Source organism: Panulirus ornatus, chromosome 2 (genome assembly GCF_036320965.1).
Source record: "Panulirus ornatus isolate Po-2019 chromosome 2, ASM3632096v1, whole genome shotgun sequence".
Taxonomy (NCBI): domain Eukaryota; kingdom Metazoa; phylum Arthropoda; class Malacostraca; order Decapoda; family Palinuridae; genus Panulirus; species Panulirus ornatus.
In genome coordinates, this window is record NC_092225.1 from 82686867 (window position 1) to 82705680 (window position 18814).

The 18814-nt window shown below is 39.9% G+C and overlaps 1 protein-coding gene across 2 annotated transcripts in view; it reads left to right on the forward strand.

Annotated features, from left to right (window-relative positions):
- Positions 1-12885, forward strand: part of LOC139757783 (uncharacterized) — a 151647-nt gene extending 138762 nt beyond the window's left edge. For both annotated transcript variants that reach the window (XM_071678589.1, XM_071678599.1), the window contains exon 14: positions 5779-12885. In XM_071678589.1, the coding sequence (XP_071534690.1) occupies positions 5779-6777 (999 nt within the window). In that variant the 3' untranslated portion in view covers positions 6778-12885. The remainder of the gene's footprint in view (positions 1-5778) is intronic.
- The last annotated feature ends 5929 nt before the right edge of the window (positions 12886-18814 follow it).

Here is an 18814-nt window from a genome sequence, read left to right on the forward strand (position 1 = left end):
AAGCTCTGGAGATCCCACATCTCCAGCATCTGAAGAAGAAGTTGACACAGTTTTCCTTCACGAGTGTGGCATAAGGGGAAAGAGCATGCAGTCCCTGATGCTCTCTCCTGTGCATCTGTGGATGACCCTCCCCGGTAGACCTCAAGGCAGAGGTGGACGTCACCATCTTCTTACATAGCTGCATGATGACCAGAGCAATGTAATTGTTGTTGCAGCCCTCCAATCATCTCCAGAACTTCATCATCAAGGAGATACATACAGCTGCAGGTTAGGATGACATCTACCATCAGCCCCACTACACTGTTATCACAGGTTTTCCCACAGGCTAAAAGTACCAAGAGCAGTATGGGACTTGTGGAAAATATGAGAAAGCCTTGCTATAGGCAAAGGTCTCATTCTCAAGGTGCCCTGCTCATCATCTCTGCCACACTCAGCCAGAACATTCTGTCCCACCTTCACAACTCTCACCAAAGCATAGAGGCTTCAAAGCACCATGCCTGGCAGATGATGTGGTGGCCTGGCATCATGAATGACATCATAAACACCATGCATATATGTGGTGTGTGCTAAATCCTCCAGCCCTAACAGGTAAAGGAGCCGTTGATTTGTGACCTTCCCCCATTCCGATCTTTCAAGGATGTCTCTGCTGATCTGTTCTCCCACACAGGAAAGGAGTCTCTGCTGTATGCTGATTTTATGTCCATATGGCCTTACTTTGGTGAGTACAGAAGGGATTCTACATCACAAAGCAGCGTCTTAATAAATGTGAGCATACCTGTCTGTCTCCACATGGATGGAGGACCTCAGTTCTCCAGCTTAGAATTTCGTGACTTTCTCAGGCATTGGGATGTGACTCAGCACATCTCGTACTGCATTATCTGCAAGCCAACAGTCATGCTAAGGCCTGTATGAAGCAGGTGAAGCACCTTATCATCAAGACCACCTGTAGTGGCTGCCTAAATGGTGAAAACTTAGACCAAGGACTGATTGAGATATGCAGCACACCTTACTCAGACAGTTGGTCACCTGCTCAGATCCTTTTCAGTCACCCACTTCATACAGCCATGCCAGCAAACCACAGCTCCTTCACTCCTGAGTGGCAGGATGCAGTGGGTAAGTATGATGCACAATAACTGACTGCAGCAGAATGCAGAGGAGTACTATAACAGCTTCCACCTGATCCCTGCCTCCTCTCAGGCTTGATGAACCTGTCTGCATCCAAGATACCATTATGAAGTGGTGGGACAAAGCATAGATAATCATAGATATCTATCACCACTGGGACTACCATATCAAACGCCCTAGTGGTAGAGTATTTTGGAGAAACCGCCATTTCCTAAGGCTACATCACAATCTCTTTACTGTCACTCCTGCAGCCTTGCCAGTCACCACTTTCATCCCAAGCTCTCCTGCCTCCATCTCACATGTCCAGGATAGATGGACAACAACAGCCAATGTGGGAGGTGAGCATAAGATTCGTTTTTCCAAGCCCCCACATCACTCAGACACAGCTGCTGGTGGAATGCAAGGATATATATGTCCTCCTCAGTTTGGACTACCCCTAGAGGGAGATGGAGGAAGTTTATGTTATGTATTCGTATGTCTCATATCCCTACATTTAATGTTAATGATACAATGTATTATGCTCATCTCCCTCTAGTTTTGAATGAGCAGCATGCACTTTGTCGACAGAAGCAATAAGTTCTCAGACAGCTAATGCACTTCCGTGTGCCTTACTAAATCTCACATATGTCTCTTGCTTGTTTGTAAATAAACTTATGTGTCACATCTTCACCAGTGTATTTGTTTCACTATTCCTTCACTGAAGCAATACTGGTTCAGGGAAAGTCAGCAAAGGAGCTGCACAGGAATGACCACCAACTTCTCTCACAGTGCCAGAATTAAAGTTTTGAGGGAGAAGGGGGATAGAGGGTGGGAATGCCCAATTTCATGAGGTAGAAATTAGACTGTGGATAGAGAACCCAAAGGGAAAAAAATAGCGTTCTTATTGTGAGAAGCCTCAGAAGTAAGTAAGATGTCCAGTATGTTAGAAGGATAGTCATGACTTTTGGGAATTCAGATGTTTAATTATCCTATCAGGATTGTTATGCAGGGAAAAAGAGAAGATCTTGAGTCTCTCAAGATCATTCTAAATTTATGGTGCATGTTGAAATCCTCTGCATAGAGTATTCAAGTATGTGGATGTGAAGAGAGCAGTTCTCTTGGAAATCAAATTGTCAAAGAATTGTACGTAGTGAGGGAAGTAGGATGGGGGATATACAAACCAAAAATTAGAATTATAGAGGGTGGTGAAATTTTAAGCATGGTGGAATCAAAATTTGGAGACTCAAGATCCACAAGGCAAGTGCTGAATTACAGTTGGTACAAATGCCAATCTTGGAATGGAAATGATGATGGAGATTAAAGTTAGAGATCTGATATTGTAGAGGGGAAGGAGCTTTGGATATTTGGGTTTCAGAGAGGAAATCAGGGGAGGAAGAGAATGACGAAGGTGCTGAACAGAGGGAAGGTTAGATTTGATAGCACATTAGCTACAGAAATTAATAGAGAACGATCCAGGTTTGGGAGCTGTGTCCAGAATAGTGGAGTTGTTTCCAGTTGCTTAATGTTGGTTGTGGAGTAACTATCCAGCCCACCACAGTAGCGTTGCTGTTCTGATTTGGCACCAGAAAATTGAAATGGAGATGTTTAGTTCTGATTTCTGATTTTTGCAAAAGAATATAAGTAAAACAAAATCAGTTGTACAGAAAGGGGGTTGTGTGAGTTTTCATTGTCAATTGTATTATTAGAGATGGAGAGGGTTTGAGTTTTTAGATTGGATGCCAGCATCCCGCATGTAGATCAGGCAGGCAAAGAGAATGAAAAAATCATCTACCTTGGGGATAAGGAAATTATGTGATAAATGGCTTTGCATTGTTTCATTGCATCACTATCACTAACCCTTCTGGTACTAAGGCAATAGTACTTCCCTAGACATTGGATGCTAGTCATCAACTAGGTGGTTTTTCATCCTCCAAAACCTAGTTTTTCTCATTCCTTTTCAAACCAGATGTAATTCTGTGCCATAAACTTACTGTATTTTCTCTCTCCTTTTTGTATTTTTTATTTTGAACTGTAAAAGGAATAAGACACAGTCACCAAAAGTTAGCGAATGGTTGCTACTCATTTCAGTTTTGTAAAGGCATAGGCTTGGTTGGAGTGCTATATATTCACAGAATCCTGCATATAGGCATTTACAGGCCTTATATATTTGATAATGATTGAAGTAGTTTAATCATGTTTAGTGACAGAAGTTGACTTTACTTGGATATATCACATTTTAGGGGTAGAATTGTGTTTTAACCCTTAACATTTTGGGGGTGAGATATAAGTAAATATAGACACCTACTAAAAATTTTCAGTACAGGTTGAACCTCTCTATTCAGGCACTGTGTAGTCCGGGAATTCCCATGGTCCTGCATGTTTTGAATCTGCCGCCATTAATTTGTGGATCTTCCCCCAGGGTAGCACTGTTAGCACGGTAGCAGTGCTCAGTTGTCAAAATCTGTTTACAGTGTAGCCAAACCAATTAACAATCCTGTAGATTTCTTATATCCAGCTGTATTTTAGCCCTTCGGGATGTCATCCAAAAGACTAAGAGGTGCAGAAGTTGGTGCTAAGTGTAAGCATAAATCATTACCTATGCTTGAAAAGGTGGAGTTACTGGAAATATTAGATAAAGGAATTTCTGTAAAGACTGTGTGAGTACTACAAAATCAGATCGTCAACTATGTATGACTTAAAGAAACAAAAGGAGCAGATTGTTAAGTTATTTGCTGAAAATGAAAGCCAGAAAAATTTAAAGTTTTGGAAAACTTTGAAAGGTGCCAAAAGTACAGAATTTGACAGTGGACTTATAAAGTGGTTTAAGGTCCAACGTAATGAAGGTTTAAGCATTTCTTGGAAGGTGCTTAGCAAACAGGCCAAAGTTTTCACTGTGAATATTCACAAGGATGGTTACACAAGCGGAGACATGGTATTTCAGTACATAGTGTGTTCAGTGAAAAGCGTGATGCTGACACAGAAACTGCGTAAAAGTTTGTGGATGGATTTGCACAGTTAGTAGCAGTGGAAAACTTAGTCCCAGAACAATTGTATAATGCTGATGAATCTGCCCTGTATTGATGTTGTATGCTGTGAAAAACCCTTGCCCAAAATATTAAGGAGTCTCCATCTGTGAGTAAGGATTCCAAAGATAGGGGTAACAATTCTTGGCTGCATTGCTGCAGGAACACAAAAAACCAAGATGATGGTAATTGGTAAGGGTGTTCGCCCAAGGGCCTTTAAAGGGGTGAAAATTCTTCCTTTTTTCTATTGTAGTACTAAAAATGAGATAACACTAAACTTTTTCTTGAACAGCTTTAGAGTTACTTCGTGCATGCAGCTAGAGCACACTGTGACTCTGTTGGCCTCAATCCAAAGTAAAAAATATTTTTGATTTTAGATAATTTTTTGATACACCCTGAAGTAGAACTTTTGATAAAAGACAGTGTTTTTGAACGAAGATGTTTTTGGTCTATACCTCCCTCTTAACTGCACTTCTCTGATTCAGCCCCGTGACCTGGGCATATTACGTTCATTGATATCTAAATACAGATCAGAATTCATGCACCATTTCCCTGTTGCACTGAATAATGGAAAGCTTCATGCAGATTTCATGAAAGAATTTAACTTAAAGGATATGGCATGGTCACTAGCTTCTGCCCAAAATAGTGGAAAAAGTACAATGCAAGGTGGCTGGCACAGACTGTGGCCATGCTTAACGTTTCAGGACGAGGAAAGGAATGAACCTGACTTCTCTGGATTTAGGGTTTCTAGTGAAAAGATATTTATCCAAGAATTGGTCGAGTATGCTAGGAGTATGACTAACCCAAAGTGTCTTGCAATGACCAAAGAGATTACAGAGGTAAACCTAGAGGAATGGATGAACATTGATATTGATGAGGCTGTTATTTATTCCCAATTGATCAAGAAATCGTGGAGATGGTTTAGCAAGGTGAGAAAAAACAAGATCATCTTGAAGAATGTGCAGAGGAAAACAAAGAAGTGGAAGAAAGAATTTTTATAGATAGATGTATCCAGATGATGAGTGATTTAATTGCAAGACTGGAGCAAAGGGACTTTATAACAGAACAAGAAATTGTGTCTGTTTATTTGATTCAAAGGAAATTAATTAAGGAACAGCCAAAGTACCAGAAGGATGCTGCATTGGAACACTGGTTGAAGAAGGTCGTTAGTGACTCTGCCACGGCTCTTTCCAGCATAGAAATTGACTTCCCTGCACCTCCTCTGCCCCAGATGTGCAAGTATCTGTTGACCATGAAGACTCTGTTGACCCAGATTTACTTCTGATGTAATCTCATGTATCAATAAAAACCTTGTTTGGAAGCATTAATGGTTGTATAATTTCATATTTTAAGCTTTGTTCTACCTTTGTAAACAGCAGTGTGTATATGGAATTAGCTGGCAGCTAAAAGGGGTTTTTCCTTAGGGGTCAGTTTCTGTTTTTTGGCATTTTCTGTGGTCCAGTAATGCTCAGGTCCCAAGGTTGCTGGATTACAGAGGTTCAACCTGTATTATAGAGGCTTCTGCTAATATTTTTTGGGATATGATAAAATGTGACGATGTCTCTAGTTGTTTTTGTTTTTAGTTTTCTCATTGTGATGGTAATGTAATATTTTGTTGTTTATGTAAGTTCATGATTATGTCTGCTTACAGATTGATCAGTCAAAAGAAAAGAGAGAAGGTGAGGCAGAAAGTGAGTCTCCAAGTAAAAAGCGAAGATGGTATGTGAGAATACAACGATCAAGCAACTGCCATGCTCGAATCCACCTAAAAGTGCAATATAATCCTATAACTCAGGACTATGATGGAGAAACACAGATGGTGTACTACCCTCAACATACTCACAATGAAGTTGATCACCCACAGGATGTCATGAATCGCATCATGGAAAGACATGCAAGGGACAAATCAAATTATTTATCCAGAAATGGTAACCGTAAAAGGCTCAAACCTATTGGCCCGCATTTACCACGAGGAGCACCTGACAAAAGTAGAAGTAGTAATAATGATGAGGGACTGGAGGAACTATTAGTTGCAGCAGAAGGAGATGGTGGAGTTGGTGGTCAGCAAGTAGTGACAGCAGAAACGTTGAAACTTGAAGGCACCACACTGACTGTAGATCAGTATATGAAAGAGTTTTGTCAAACACAGTTGGAAGGTGAGGATGATGGAACATCACTTGTAGTTTCAACAACCAGTGGAGCTACAGGAGCAATATCTACTATCCCACAAGCTGGAAAACAACAAGGAACAACTTCTACTGTACTTATGGAAGGTGATGAGGCTGCTTTAGAGACTTCCACAATGTTTGTCGATAGTGATAGTCAATCAGCAGTGTTAGTTGACAGTGGGGAACCAGGAACATATGTAGTGCAGGATGGGATGATGAGAGTCTCTCATGGAGAACCCACTCAGAAAGAGGAAGCTACAGAAGAGTATGTTCTACCTGCTGATGAAGCAGAATGGACTAAATTGTTTGAAGTTCTTCGCCTCAGACTGACAACGTCAGAGCTAAGTGAACAGGAGAAGGGAGATGGGGAAGGTCTCTTGTCGTATCAGAATGTTATATCATATTTGCCACTAGCAGAGCAGGTCTCAATTTTTCAACAGCTCTGCTTGTTAACCAACACTGCTATTGAAACTGCTGATTAAAGGCCTTATATCAGCACATACTGTCAGATGGCATATATTTTCATAAATGCATATTAAAAATCATAGAAAACTATTATTTAATTTGACCCTTATACTTCTCTTAAGTTGTCAACATTATAAATTTTCGATGATAATTATTTATAGACTTGTAGAATTCAACCTTATTTTTCCTTTAACCAGCTTGCAAAATATCTGCCATTGGAATGTGCTTTTCATTAGATGGTTTTTATGATATTTTTGTAATTTTTTTTTCACTAGCACAACTTTTGAACAATTTGCATTTTGCACAATATTGTAGATATGTCCTGTCAGTGATATTTAATTTCCATTTATGTATACCTAAATGGCTTTAATGATAGGCCAAATTGCATTGAATTGCTAGATGGCTATAAAATGTAAATACCTAATAATATTTTTTTATGCATCATCAATCAAGATTAGGTCATTTAGGTGATGAAATGAAAATAATCCAGTGAACTTAGGTACACTTTTTCATATGTAAATATCAGATTTAGGTTATATGTATTCGTCAGTAATGTTGAGTAAGAAAAGGCTGTGTTGTTATATGAAAAAGAGCCCTGTTGTATATGTGTAATTGGCTCAATATTACTGATTTAGTCACTTTATATTACCATATGAATATTTCATGTTGAATATTTGGGTATTGTTATGCTCATTTATTAATGAAGAATGTAAGATTTTATTCAAAACCATATTGTTAATTTATCCATTATCTTTGTTGATCATCATATCCAGTCAGTTGGTTAATAGAATTATTAATTCCTGATCCTAACTACATGTTTATTACAAGCTTAGTCAGAATTGTCTAGGATCAAAACCAGGTAATGTTTTCACTCCTTGTATATGGTGTTTAGTCATTGCCATTAATGCCCTAAAGTCTACAAGGTTGAATAGGACTCTTCCTCTGTGAAACTGAAGAAATTGGCCTGAGCAAGCCAACGAAGCACAGAAACATGCAAGTATTATACAGTCCATCGTTTTTTCTTGTCATATTCTTTCTTTGATGGCCATGAAATGGAACTGAAGTTCAGTTACTGCTTGACTGCCTTCCAAAGTACATGATAATGAGAGGCTCAGCTTTTCCAAAAACTTGTAAATATTGTACATGGACATTGTATATTTCACTCATGTTAGAGGATCATCATTGCCTAAGCCCCAAGTGAATTTGCCAAACTTTTTTTGAATGTAGGAAATTAGAAAACTTAAGGAGATATCATTCTCATCAGTCATCTGTTGCTGTGAATGAAATGTGTTCCTACATTTCATATTGTTAGCAAAGTTAGCATGGCTATTCACATGCGTTTGCTGTCTGGCTGGACAGTACTCCATGGCAGGTTCTTATTTAGATCATGTTCCAAGTAGGGATGAAGTACCTACATTTTTGTAAATTATCAACAATATACGGGTTATCCTTTTAAAAGATTACTGATGTATACTGTCCTGCAGTCCATTCTAGGCTGAAAGCTTTGGTTGCACTATTAACTTTCCAGCCCCTTATTATAAGCATTTGGATCGTTTCTGCAATATGCTAATGGAATTTCTTGGAAACAGCAGCTATGTTTTAAGGATGGCTTTTGTCTTTTTCATTGGATATGGGTTATCAGATATGCAGTTTGATTACTTGTCAATGCATTTTGTCAAGTAAGAATGGACCAGTTGAGATTGTTCCTTATTCTATCTTATTTTCAGGGTTGGGCTTGGTTGATGTTCTAACTAAGCCATGATTTCCTTAGATTTCATTCAGGGTTTATGGTGGCCCTTTAAGGCAGTGGCTTTACCCTCTTGACTCTCAGGATGGACATCTAGTGTAATATTGTCTTGGCTTTCATTTGATTTAACCCTGATAAAGGCTGAACATAACTATATTTCTTACATCAACAGTTCACAGCCCCTTTATATTATTGTTTTCATGTAGTTATCATTGCTAGATTGAACATTTACTTTTTTTCATACATGCTCCCCACTTCTCACATGAATAAGAACCAGTGATTGAGCATTAGAGGCAAAATTCCTCACTTGGTTCCTTGCTCTGTTCCTTCTTTAGGAGAGTAGTACAGGGAGGATTTCCAGCCACCCACTCCCACCCTTCTTAGTCATTGTCTATGACAGAGAATGTATGGGCAATATTCTTTCTTTCCTATCCCCAGTGATAAAATGAATGTACTTTTCCCTTGCAGGAGGGTGAAAGTTGTGCATGGAATTGTGTGAATTGGAACAATGTGGTATACTGGGGTCAATGGACTGAATGAGGTCATGTGAAACACCAGGGGTAAACCATGGAAAGGTCTGTAGGGCCTGATTGTGGATAGGGAGCTGTGGTTCCAGTGCATTACTCATGACAGCAAGAGAATGAGAGTCAGTGGGTGTGGCCTTTTTTTGTATTGTCTCCTGGCACTACCTGCTGAAGCAGGAGGTGGTAATGCTATTTCCTGTGGGATGAGGTGGCGTTGGGAATGTTTGAAGGCAAGCAAGTATGAACTTGTACATGTGTATATATGTATATGTTGATATGTATGTATGTGAGAGGATGCGTCTTTCTTCATCTGTTTCCTGGGGTTACCTCGCTAATGCAGGAAATGATGATCAGGTATAATGAATAAATGAATACTTGTCCCTTGATTTGTGTGTCATAGAACAGTATGATAAAGTGCTTGAATGAATCAGTGCTTTGAATCTTACAATATATTTAAGGTAATGAAAGTAAAAATCTTTTTAAAAACTGCAGAGGAATTTTGCAGCATAGCAAAGTTATTATTATGATGGTGAAGGATCTCATGACAAGGATAATTGAATCCTATGTAGGTGAAGAATGAGATAGATTAAGAAGAGAAAGTTTGTTGACCAGATTCTTGCCTCTTAGTAGATACTTGGGAAAGTTGAGAAAAAATTTAGGTAGCTTAGACAGAAAAAGCATATTTTAAAGTTAGCTGTAAAGCACTATGTAAGTTTAGACTGTGATGTGCATGGGATATTTCTGAAGGGTGTAAAGAGGTTTTGTGAATAGGGGTATGAGCTAATTGCTTGAGGTAACTGTGAATGTAAATCAAGGATTTTTTTGTCATCATAGTTATTTAATGCTTTTATGGATGTGACTTTACACGAGTCAGGGAGGATGATTGTATTTCTGATTCATAGTGGAGCATATTGGAAGTTACAGATAATGGTAGGTCGTTTTGTTGATGATTGTGAAGAGAAAAGTTGTTGTTTTTGAAAGAGGTTAAAAGTTACAGAGGTTGTTGAAAATGTATGTAAGAAAAAGTCATACTTTTGGAGGAGGTAAAAAGTAAGTGAAATATTAATGTGAGTGAAGAAGTAAAAATTTCTAGCAAATATGGGCTCTGTAGCCTTGTCTGCATGCTCCTCTGCAGGGGACCCACACCCTCCCTTACCACCACCATGCCCTTCCACTCTGATCACCTCTCCCTTCCTGGCCATGACACCCTCCTTCACTACCATAACTCACTCCTTCCCTCTTTGGCTACCAGACCCTCCCTCACCACCACCACTACTTCCCTCCCTGGCTGTCATCCCTATTACCACAATCACTCCTTGACCACTTTATTCATCCTCACCACCACCACTCCCTTTCTCCTTGGCAGCCACACCTTCCATCATCACCATCAGTTCCATCTCCGACGACTACCACCAGCTTTTACACCTTGCACTACCACCATTCCCTCCCTCCCAAACTGCAACGTTCTCCTTCATCCCCATTTCTTCATCTGTCCCTAGCACTATCTCACTGACATGAGGAATGGCAAATCTGTATGTAAAAAAGTGTATGGGGTTAGTTATCATTCATTGAGCAACTTCCTTGCTTTGTCTGTATGCTGGAAAGGGACAAAGAGATAGAGTACCCTTTTATAGTATAGTTTAATATGTTTAGATATCTAGAAATGATGATTAATAATGTTGGCAGTGTGAAGTCTGTAGCTGAGGTTAAGAGTCATTTGTAGGAGAAGAGTTGGACTTGGGCATATATCTCCAGTGAATAGAAGGAATTTAAGTGTGCACTGTCCCTTCATGATGGAATGCTTGGACTAACTCTTCTCAGCAAGGCTTTAATTTATGACGGGGTTTTGTTTGGAGGCAGCCTGTCTCAAAATCAATCCGAAGTAAGTCAAACTGTTGAAAGCCACATTGCAATGGGAGTTACTTTCCCAACCATATTTTTCCCAGTGTAATTCTTTTGAATGGAGTATATTGTATCTGAAACAACTTAACCTACCATTCATATGTGGTACCATTCCGTCATGATATACTTCAGATAAATATAAGAACCTACTGTAAAGGGGGTACAGTAATTTGATATGGTGGTGAGGGCTTCAGGAGATGCTTGAATGATATGGGATGGATTGAGAATTACTAGGAGGGAGAAGTAGGGGCTTTAGGGTTTTGTTACCCCTTGAACTATTTGATTCAGCAAATGTTGTTGTATCACATCAGATGCAGATGATATTTGATAGACTTAGCAAACACCTTGGTGATGAGGACTTGAGGTGGTGGCAGAATAGAATAGGGGCTAGAGAAAAGGAGAGGGAGTGGGGTAAGCCTTCCATGTATGCCTTTCACTCATGCATGTTCAGGCCTCGAGCACTCAAAATTTTGTCCACTTCATCCTTCCATATCCAATTTGGTCAACCCCTTCTTATCCCCACCACTCATGACACATATCTTCTTCATCATCCTCTCCTTATTCTTTCTCACCATATTTCCCAACTGTTTATCATACCAGATTCAGCTTTCTCAATCATACTCTTCTTATTTCCACACCTTGTTCTTACTCAACCATTATTTAATCAACCCAAATCACACCACATATTGTTCTCCAACATTTAATTTTCACCACATTTACCCTCTTTCTTATATTCTCACTTATAGCTCATGTCTTACATCCATATATTACTGTCAAGACTGATGTACCTTCAAACATACCCATTTTTGCCCTTCAAGATAGTGAGCTCTCTTTTCACACATTCCTCAGTACCTCCAGAACCTTTGCCAACTCATCCACTCTCTGACTTACCTCAGCTTCTATACTTTCTTTTGTGGCCAAGTTTTCTTCATTCAAGCTTGCACTCCAACTAATCTGTCTCTTTGCACTGCCAAACCTAATAATCTTGCTTTTATTCACATTTATTCTCAACTTTCTCTTCTCACACACTCTCCCTAGCTAAGACACCAACTTCAGCATTTTCTAACTCAAATCTTCTGCTAATGCCAAGTCATCAATAAACATCTGCTTCATCTCTGAGGCCCCTTCACCCCCAGCAGACTGCATACCTGTCCCTCTCTCCAAAACCCTTTTATTTACCTCCCTCACTACCCCATCTATGAAGGGATTAAACAACCATGGTGACATCTCACACCATTACCCCAGACCCGCCTGCACTTAGAACCACTCATCCTCCTCTACACTTACTCACACACATGCCTAACTCTCAAAATAATGATAACTCACTGTTTCTAATAGGCTTCCTTCCACATCATGTATTTGTAATACCTTCAAAAAGAATCTTTCTCAAACTTGTAATATGCTTTCTCCATATGGAGAGAATGAGTGAGGAAAGATTGACAAAGAGGATATATGTGTCAGAGATGGAGGGAAGAAGTGGGAGACCAAATTGGAAGTGGAAGGATGGAGGGAAAAACATTTTGAGCAATCAGGCCCTGAACATACAGGAGAGTGAGAGGCATGTAAGGAATAGAGTGAATTGGAACAATGTGGTATACCGGGTTCGATGTGCTGTCAGTGGACTGAACCAGGGCATGTGAAACGTCTGGGGTAAACCATGGAAAGGTCCGTGGGGCCTGGACATAGATAGGGAGCTTTGGTTTCGATGATTTTTTAACAAATGTGGCCTTTTTTGTCTGTTTTCCTGGCATTAGCTCGCTGAAGCAGGGGGTAGCAATGCTGTTTCCTGTGGGACAGGGTAGCGCCAGGAATGGATGATGGCAAGCAAGTATGAATGTGTACATTTGTAAATATGAGCATGTCTGTGTATATGTATCCATATGTATGTATATGTTGATATGTATATGTATATGTACGTGTATGGGCATTTATATTTTTTTTTTTTTTTTTTTTTCAAACTATTCGCCATTTCCCGCGTTAGCAAGGTAGCGTTAAGAACAGAGAACTGGGCCACTGAGGGAATATCCTCACCTGGCCCCCTTCTCTGTTCCTTCTTTTGGAAAATTAAAAAAAAATTGAGAGGGGAGGATTTCCAGCCCCCCGCTCCCTCCCCTTTTAGTCGCCTTCTACGACACGCAGGGAATACGTGGGAAGTATTCTTTCTCCCCTATCCCCAGGGATATATATATATATATATATATATATATATATATATAAGTCGAGAACATTATCTCGGAAAGCAAAAATGGGTATGTTTGAAGGAATAGTGGTTCCAACAATGTTGTATGGTTGCGAAGGGTGGGCTATGGATAGAGTTGTGCACAGGAGGGTGGATGTGCTGGAAATGAGATGTTTGAGGACAATGTGTGGTGTGAGGTGGTTTGATCGAGTAAGTACTGTAAGGGTAAGAGAGATGTGTGGAAAGAGCGTGGTTGAGAGAGCAGAAGAGGGTGTTTTGAAATGGTTTGGGCACAGGGAGAGAATGAGTGAGGAAAGATTGACCAAGAGGATATATGTGTCGGAGGTGGAGGGAACGAGGAGAAGTGGGAGACCAAATTGGAGGTGGAAAGATGGAGTGAAAAAGATTTTGAGTGATTGGGGCCTGAACATGCAGGAGGGTGAAAGGAGGGCAAGGAATAGAGTGAATTGGATCGATGTGGTATACCGGGGTTGACGTGCTGTCAGTGGATTGAATCAGGGCAAGTGAAGCGTCTGGGGTAAACCATGGAAAGTTGTGTGGGGCCAGGATGTGGAAAGGGAGCTATGGTTTCGGGCATTATTGCGTGGCAGCTGGAGAATGAGTGTGAACGAATGGGGCCTTTGTTGTCTTTTCCTAGTGCTACCTCGCACACATGAGGGGGGAGGGGGAAGGTATTCCATGTGTGGCGAGGTGGCGATGGGAGTGAATGGGGGCAGAGTGTGAATTGTGTGCATGGGTATATATGTATGTGTCTGTGTATGTATATATATGTGTACATTGAGATGTATAGGTATGTATATTTGCGTGTGTGGACGTGTGTGTGTGTATACATTGTGTCTGGGGGTGGGTTGGGCCATTTCTTTCATCTGTTTCCTTGCGCTACCTCGCAAACACGGGAGACAGCGACAAAGCAAAATAAAAGAAGTGGTAGAGGATGTGTGGATCAGGTGTTTGCTTTGAAGAATGTATGTGAGAAATACTTAGGAAAGCAAATGGATTTGTATGTAGCATTTATGGATCTGGAGAAGGCATATGATAGAGTTGATAGAGATGCTCTGTGGAAGGTATTAAGAATATATGGTGTGGGAGGCAAGTTGTTAGAAGCAGTGAAAAGTTTTTATCGAGGATGTAAGGCATGTGTACGTGTAGGAAGAGAGGAAAGTGATTGGTTCTCAGTGAATGTAGGTTTGCGGCAGGGGTGTGTGATGTCTCCATGGTTGTTTAATTTGTTTATGGATGGGGTTGTTAGGAAGGTGAATGCAAGAGTTTTGGAAAGAGGGGCAAGTATGAAGTCTGTTGGGGATGAGAGAGCTTGGGAAGTGAGTCAGTTGTTGTTCGCTGATGATACAGCACTGGTGGCTGACTCATGTGAGAAACTGCAGAAGCTGGTGACTGAGTTTGGTAAAGTGTGTGGAAGAAGAAAGTTAAGAGTAAATGTGAATAAGAGCAAGGTTATTAGGTACAGTAGGGTTGAGGGTCAAGTCAATTGGGAGGTGAGTTTGAATGGAGAAAAACTGGAGGAAGTGAAGTGTTTTAGATATCTGGGAGTGGATCTGGCAGCGGATGGAACCATGGAAGCGGAAGTGGATCATAGGGTGGGGGAGGGGGCGAAAATTTTGGGAGCCTTGAAAAATGTGTGGAAGTCGAGAACATTATCTCGGAAAGCAAAAATGGGTATGTTTGAAGGAATAGTGGTTCCAACAATGTTGTATGGTTGCGAGGCGTGGGCTATGGATAGAGTTGTGCGCAGGAGGATGGATGTGCTGGAAATGAGATGTTTGAGGACAATGTGTGGTGTGAGGTGGTTTGATCGAGTAAGTAACGTAAGGGTAAGAGAGATGTGTGGAAATAAAAAGAGCGTGGTTGAGAGAGCAGAAGAGGGTGTTTTGAAATGGTTTGGGCACATGGAGAGAATGAGTGAGGAAAGATTGACCAAGAGGATATATGTGTCGGAGGTGGAGGGAACGAGGAGAAGAGGGAGACCAAATTGGAGGTGGAAAGATGGAGTGAAAAAGATTTTGTGTGATCGGGGCCTGAACATGCAGGAGGGTGAAAGGAGGGCAAGGAATAGAGTGAATTGGATCGATGTGGTGTACCGGGGTTGACGTGCTGTCAGTGGATTGAATCAAGGCATGTGAAGCGTCTGGGGTAAACCATGGAAAGCTGTGTAGGTATGTATATTTGCGTGTGTGGACGTGTGTATGTACATGTGTATGGGGGGGGGGGGGTGGGCCATTTCTTTCGTCTGTTTCCTTGCGCTACCTCGCAAACGCGGGAGACAGCGACAAAGTATAAAAAAAAAAAAAAAATATATATATATATATATATATATATATATATATTTTTTTTTTATTTATACTTTGTATATATATATATATATATATATATATATATATATATATATATATATATATATATATATATATATATATATATGAGTGAACGGGCCATTCTTCGTCTGTTTCCTGGCGCTACCTCACTGAAGCGGGAATGGCAATCAAGTGTAATGAATAGATACAAATCCATCTAATTGTCTAAGTATTTCTTAACACACATTCTTCAAACTAAATGTGTGATTCACACGTATTTTACCACCCCTTAAACTACATTGTTCTTCCCCAGTCTGATGTGCTATACATATTACCACCCTCTCTGTTACCACTCACCCATACATACAACTCACTGGGTGCACTTTGCAAACTTATACCTTTGTAATTCAAACACTCGCCATTATCCTCCTTTTCATTATACATTGGCACTGTACATGTATTTCAATCTTCAGGCACTTCAACATCATCCATCCATACATTGAAAATCCTAACTAACGACTTAACAATGCAGTCACTGCCTTTCTTGAGGAAGTCATTTGCAATACCAACCATCTCAAATTTCTCCTTATGCAAGGCTTTCACCAATCCTTTTTACCAAACCACTTGCCATGATCATTTCATTTTGCATACTTTCCTATCCTGAACACTGTACATCTGCCACCCTACTGTCAAACACATCTAGCAATCCTTCCGAATACTAAATCCTTTTCTTCTTCACCTCTTCACTGTCTGTTACCACTTACCCATTTATCCCTTTCTGTTTAGCGGGAAAAAAAAATAAAATCTCTGCAAGTCAGAATAGTTTTGTTGATCTATACAGTGTACACTGATTCTTAAGTGTTGTAAGTTTGAAATGTGCAGCTTGAATGTCATAACTCAAAGCCTTGCTGTGTTATGGGTATGAAACTGGTTTCTGTAGGTCTGGGCAAGTGAAAAACGATAGCAGTAAGAATAGATAAGTCATGTAATATTTTTTTTTTTTTTTTTTTTTCTTTTTTTTTGCTTTGTCGCTGTCTCCCGCGTTTGCGAGGTAGCGCAAGGAAACAGACGAAAGAAATGGCCCAACCCACCCCCATACACATGTATATACATACGTCCACACACGCAAATATACATACCTACACAGCTTTCCATGGTTTACCCCAGACGCTTCACATGCCTTGATTCAATCCACTGACAGCACGTCAACCCCGGTACACCACATCGCTCCAATTCACTCTATTCCTTGCCCTCCTTTCACCCTCCTGCATGTTCAGGCCCCGATCACACAAAATCTTTTTCACTCCATCTTTCCACCTCCAATTTGGTCTCCCTCTTCTCCTCGTTCCCTCCACCTCCGACACATATATTCTCTTGGTCAATCTTTCCTCACTCATTCTCTCCATGTGCCCGAACCATTTCAAAACACCCTCTTCTGCTCTCTCAACCACGCTCTTTTTATTTCCACACATCTCTCTTACCCTTACGTTACTTACTCGATCAAACCACCTCACACCACACATTGTCCTCAAACATCTCATTTCCAGCACATCCATCCTCCTGCGCACAACTCTATCCATAGCCCACGCCTCGCAACCATACAACATTGTTGGAACCACTATTCCTTCAAACATACCCATTTTTGCTTTCCGAGATAATGTTCTCGACTTCCACACATTCTTCAAGGCTCCCAGAATTTTCGCCCCCTCCCCCACCCTATGATCCACTTCCGCTTCCATGGTTCCACCCGCTGCCAGATCCACTCCCAGATATCTCAAACACTTCACTTCCTCCAGTTTTTCTCCATTCAAACTCACCTCCCAATTGACTTGACCCTCAACCCTACTGTACCTAATAACCTTGCTCTTATTCACATTTACTCTTAATATATAATTACTTTATTAGATTATGTAAAACAATATAAGGAGAATTAGGAGAAAGTAAATAATGAAAATGTAAGAAAAATATATGGTGTGAAGAAATAGGATACATGGATGAAAGCCTTTCAATATGGTAAGGCCATGTTGGATTCATGGCTGTTGATATGAATAAGAAATTATGTGGAAGTGAAGTTGAAGGCATTAGGAAAAGAAGTAGAATGTGAAAGAGCTTGATAAATGTAGTAAGCAAATGCTTAGGAGTAGAGGCATGTCAGATGAGGATGCTTGAGGAAGAAATTGTACGGTCTACAGTGAATTAATGTTTTGTGTGATGTTATAGTTAAGAATGGAGAAAGTATTTGCCTTTGAAAAGTCAACATAGTATGCACTGTAATACTGGAGTGCTTATTTAAGTGTAGAAGCCCATGTTCACTGTATTACACTGAATGTACGTTAACGATTTGTGTGTACATTTTATCCATCTTATCAAAATGGGAACAGAATATAGGATGAGATTATGATTATGATGATAATCCAGTGATCATTTAATTGGAAACATAGTTGCTGTGTGATCTTCAGAGACAAAATCAAAAGCCAACAAAAGTTTTAGTAACTGTTTCTCATGAAGTGTGTGTTTGGTTACCCATACAAGTTAAATGTTTTTTCCGTTGTATTCGTATGCTTATGATTGACGAAATTTGGAAATTTAGAAACCATATCTAAAGTCCCATGTGCATTATAAAGGTGTAGTCATCCTTTTTTATAAGATATTTATTGTTTTAGTGATAGAGCTATTGTTCTCTTGTTCAGTGTGATCTCATTACTGTAAATGATGGCTGATCTGAAAGAAATTATGGACAAGAAGTGAAACTTTAAAGATAATCTACGTAGAAATTTTCCTGTTAGATTCACAAGATGAAATTGAATTAATGTATTTTTGCTGCAGTAGAAATATATACTAGGATACCTGCTTTGCAGTGAAGATCTTATGCACTAGAGCCTTTTTCTAGATACACTGGCTAAGGTGTCCTGTAGGGTAACTCGTTATAACGTTACCCTAATGAAACTTACTCATTCACCTTTTGGGATATACTAACATTTTAGTTATGTCTTTTTCCATTATATTCATTTGGATATCTATAAATGTGGAAAAGGACAGACTCAAACATGAGGATCAAGTTGTTTGATGTTTATGGGCCCATTTGTTCTTATTAGTTTAACACTGTGATTGAAATGGCTATATGTTTGAGTGCAGACACACTTGGTCATGTTTCTTAGGTCAAGAAAGATTGCTTGCATCTGCCCCAAGGAATCTGTTACAGCTTCTCTGATAGTGAGGATTAATCCTCGTTTATGAAGCTCAAGGGAACTTCATCCTGTTGGAAGAAATAACTTGTAAAGTGATGATGTTTTCATGGCATGCTTTGAATTACATTAATTCACTAGTATTTATTGTGACTTTGTACACGATATTTTTCTAGTTCAAATTTCA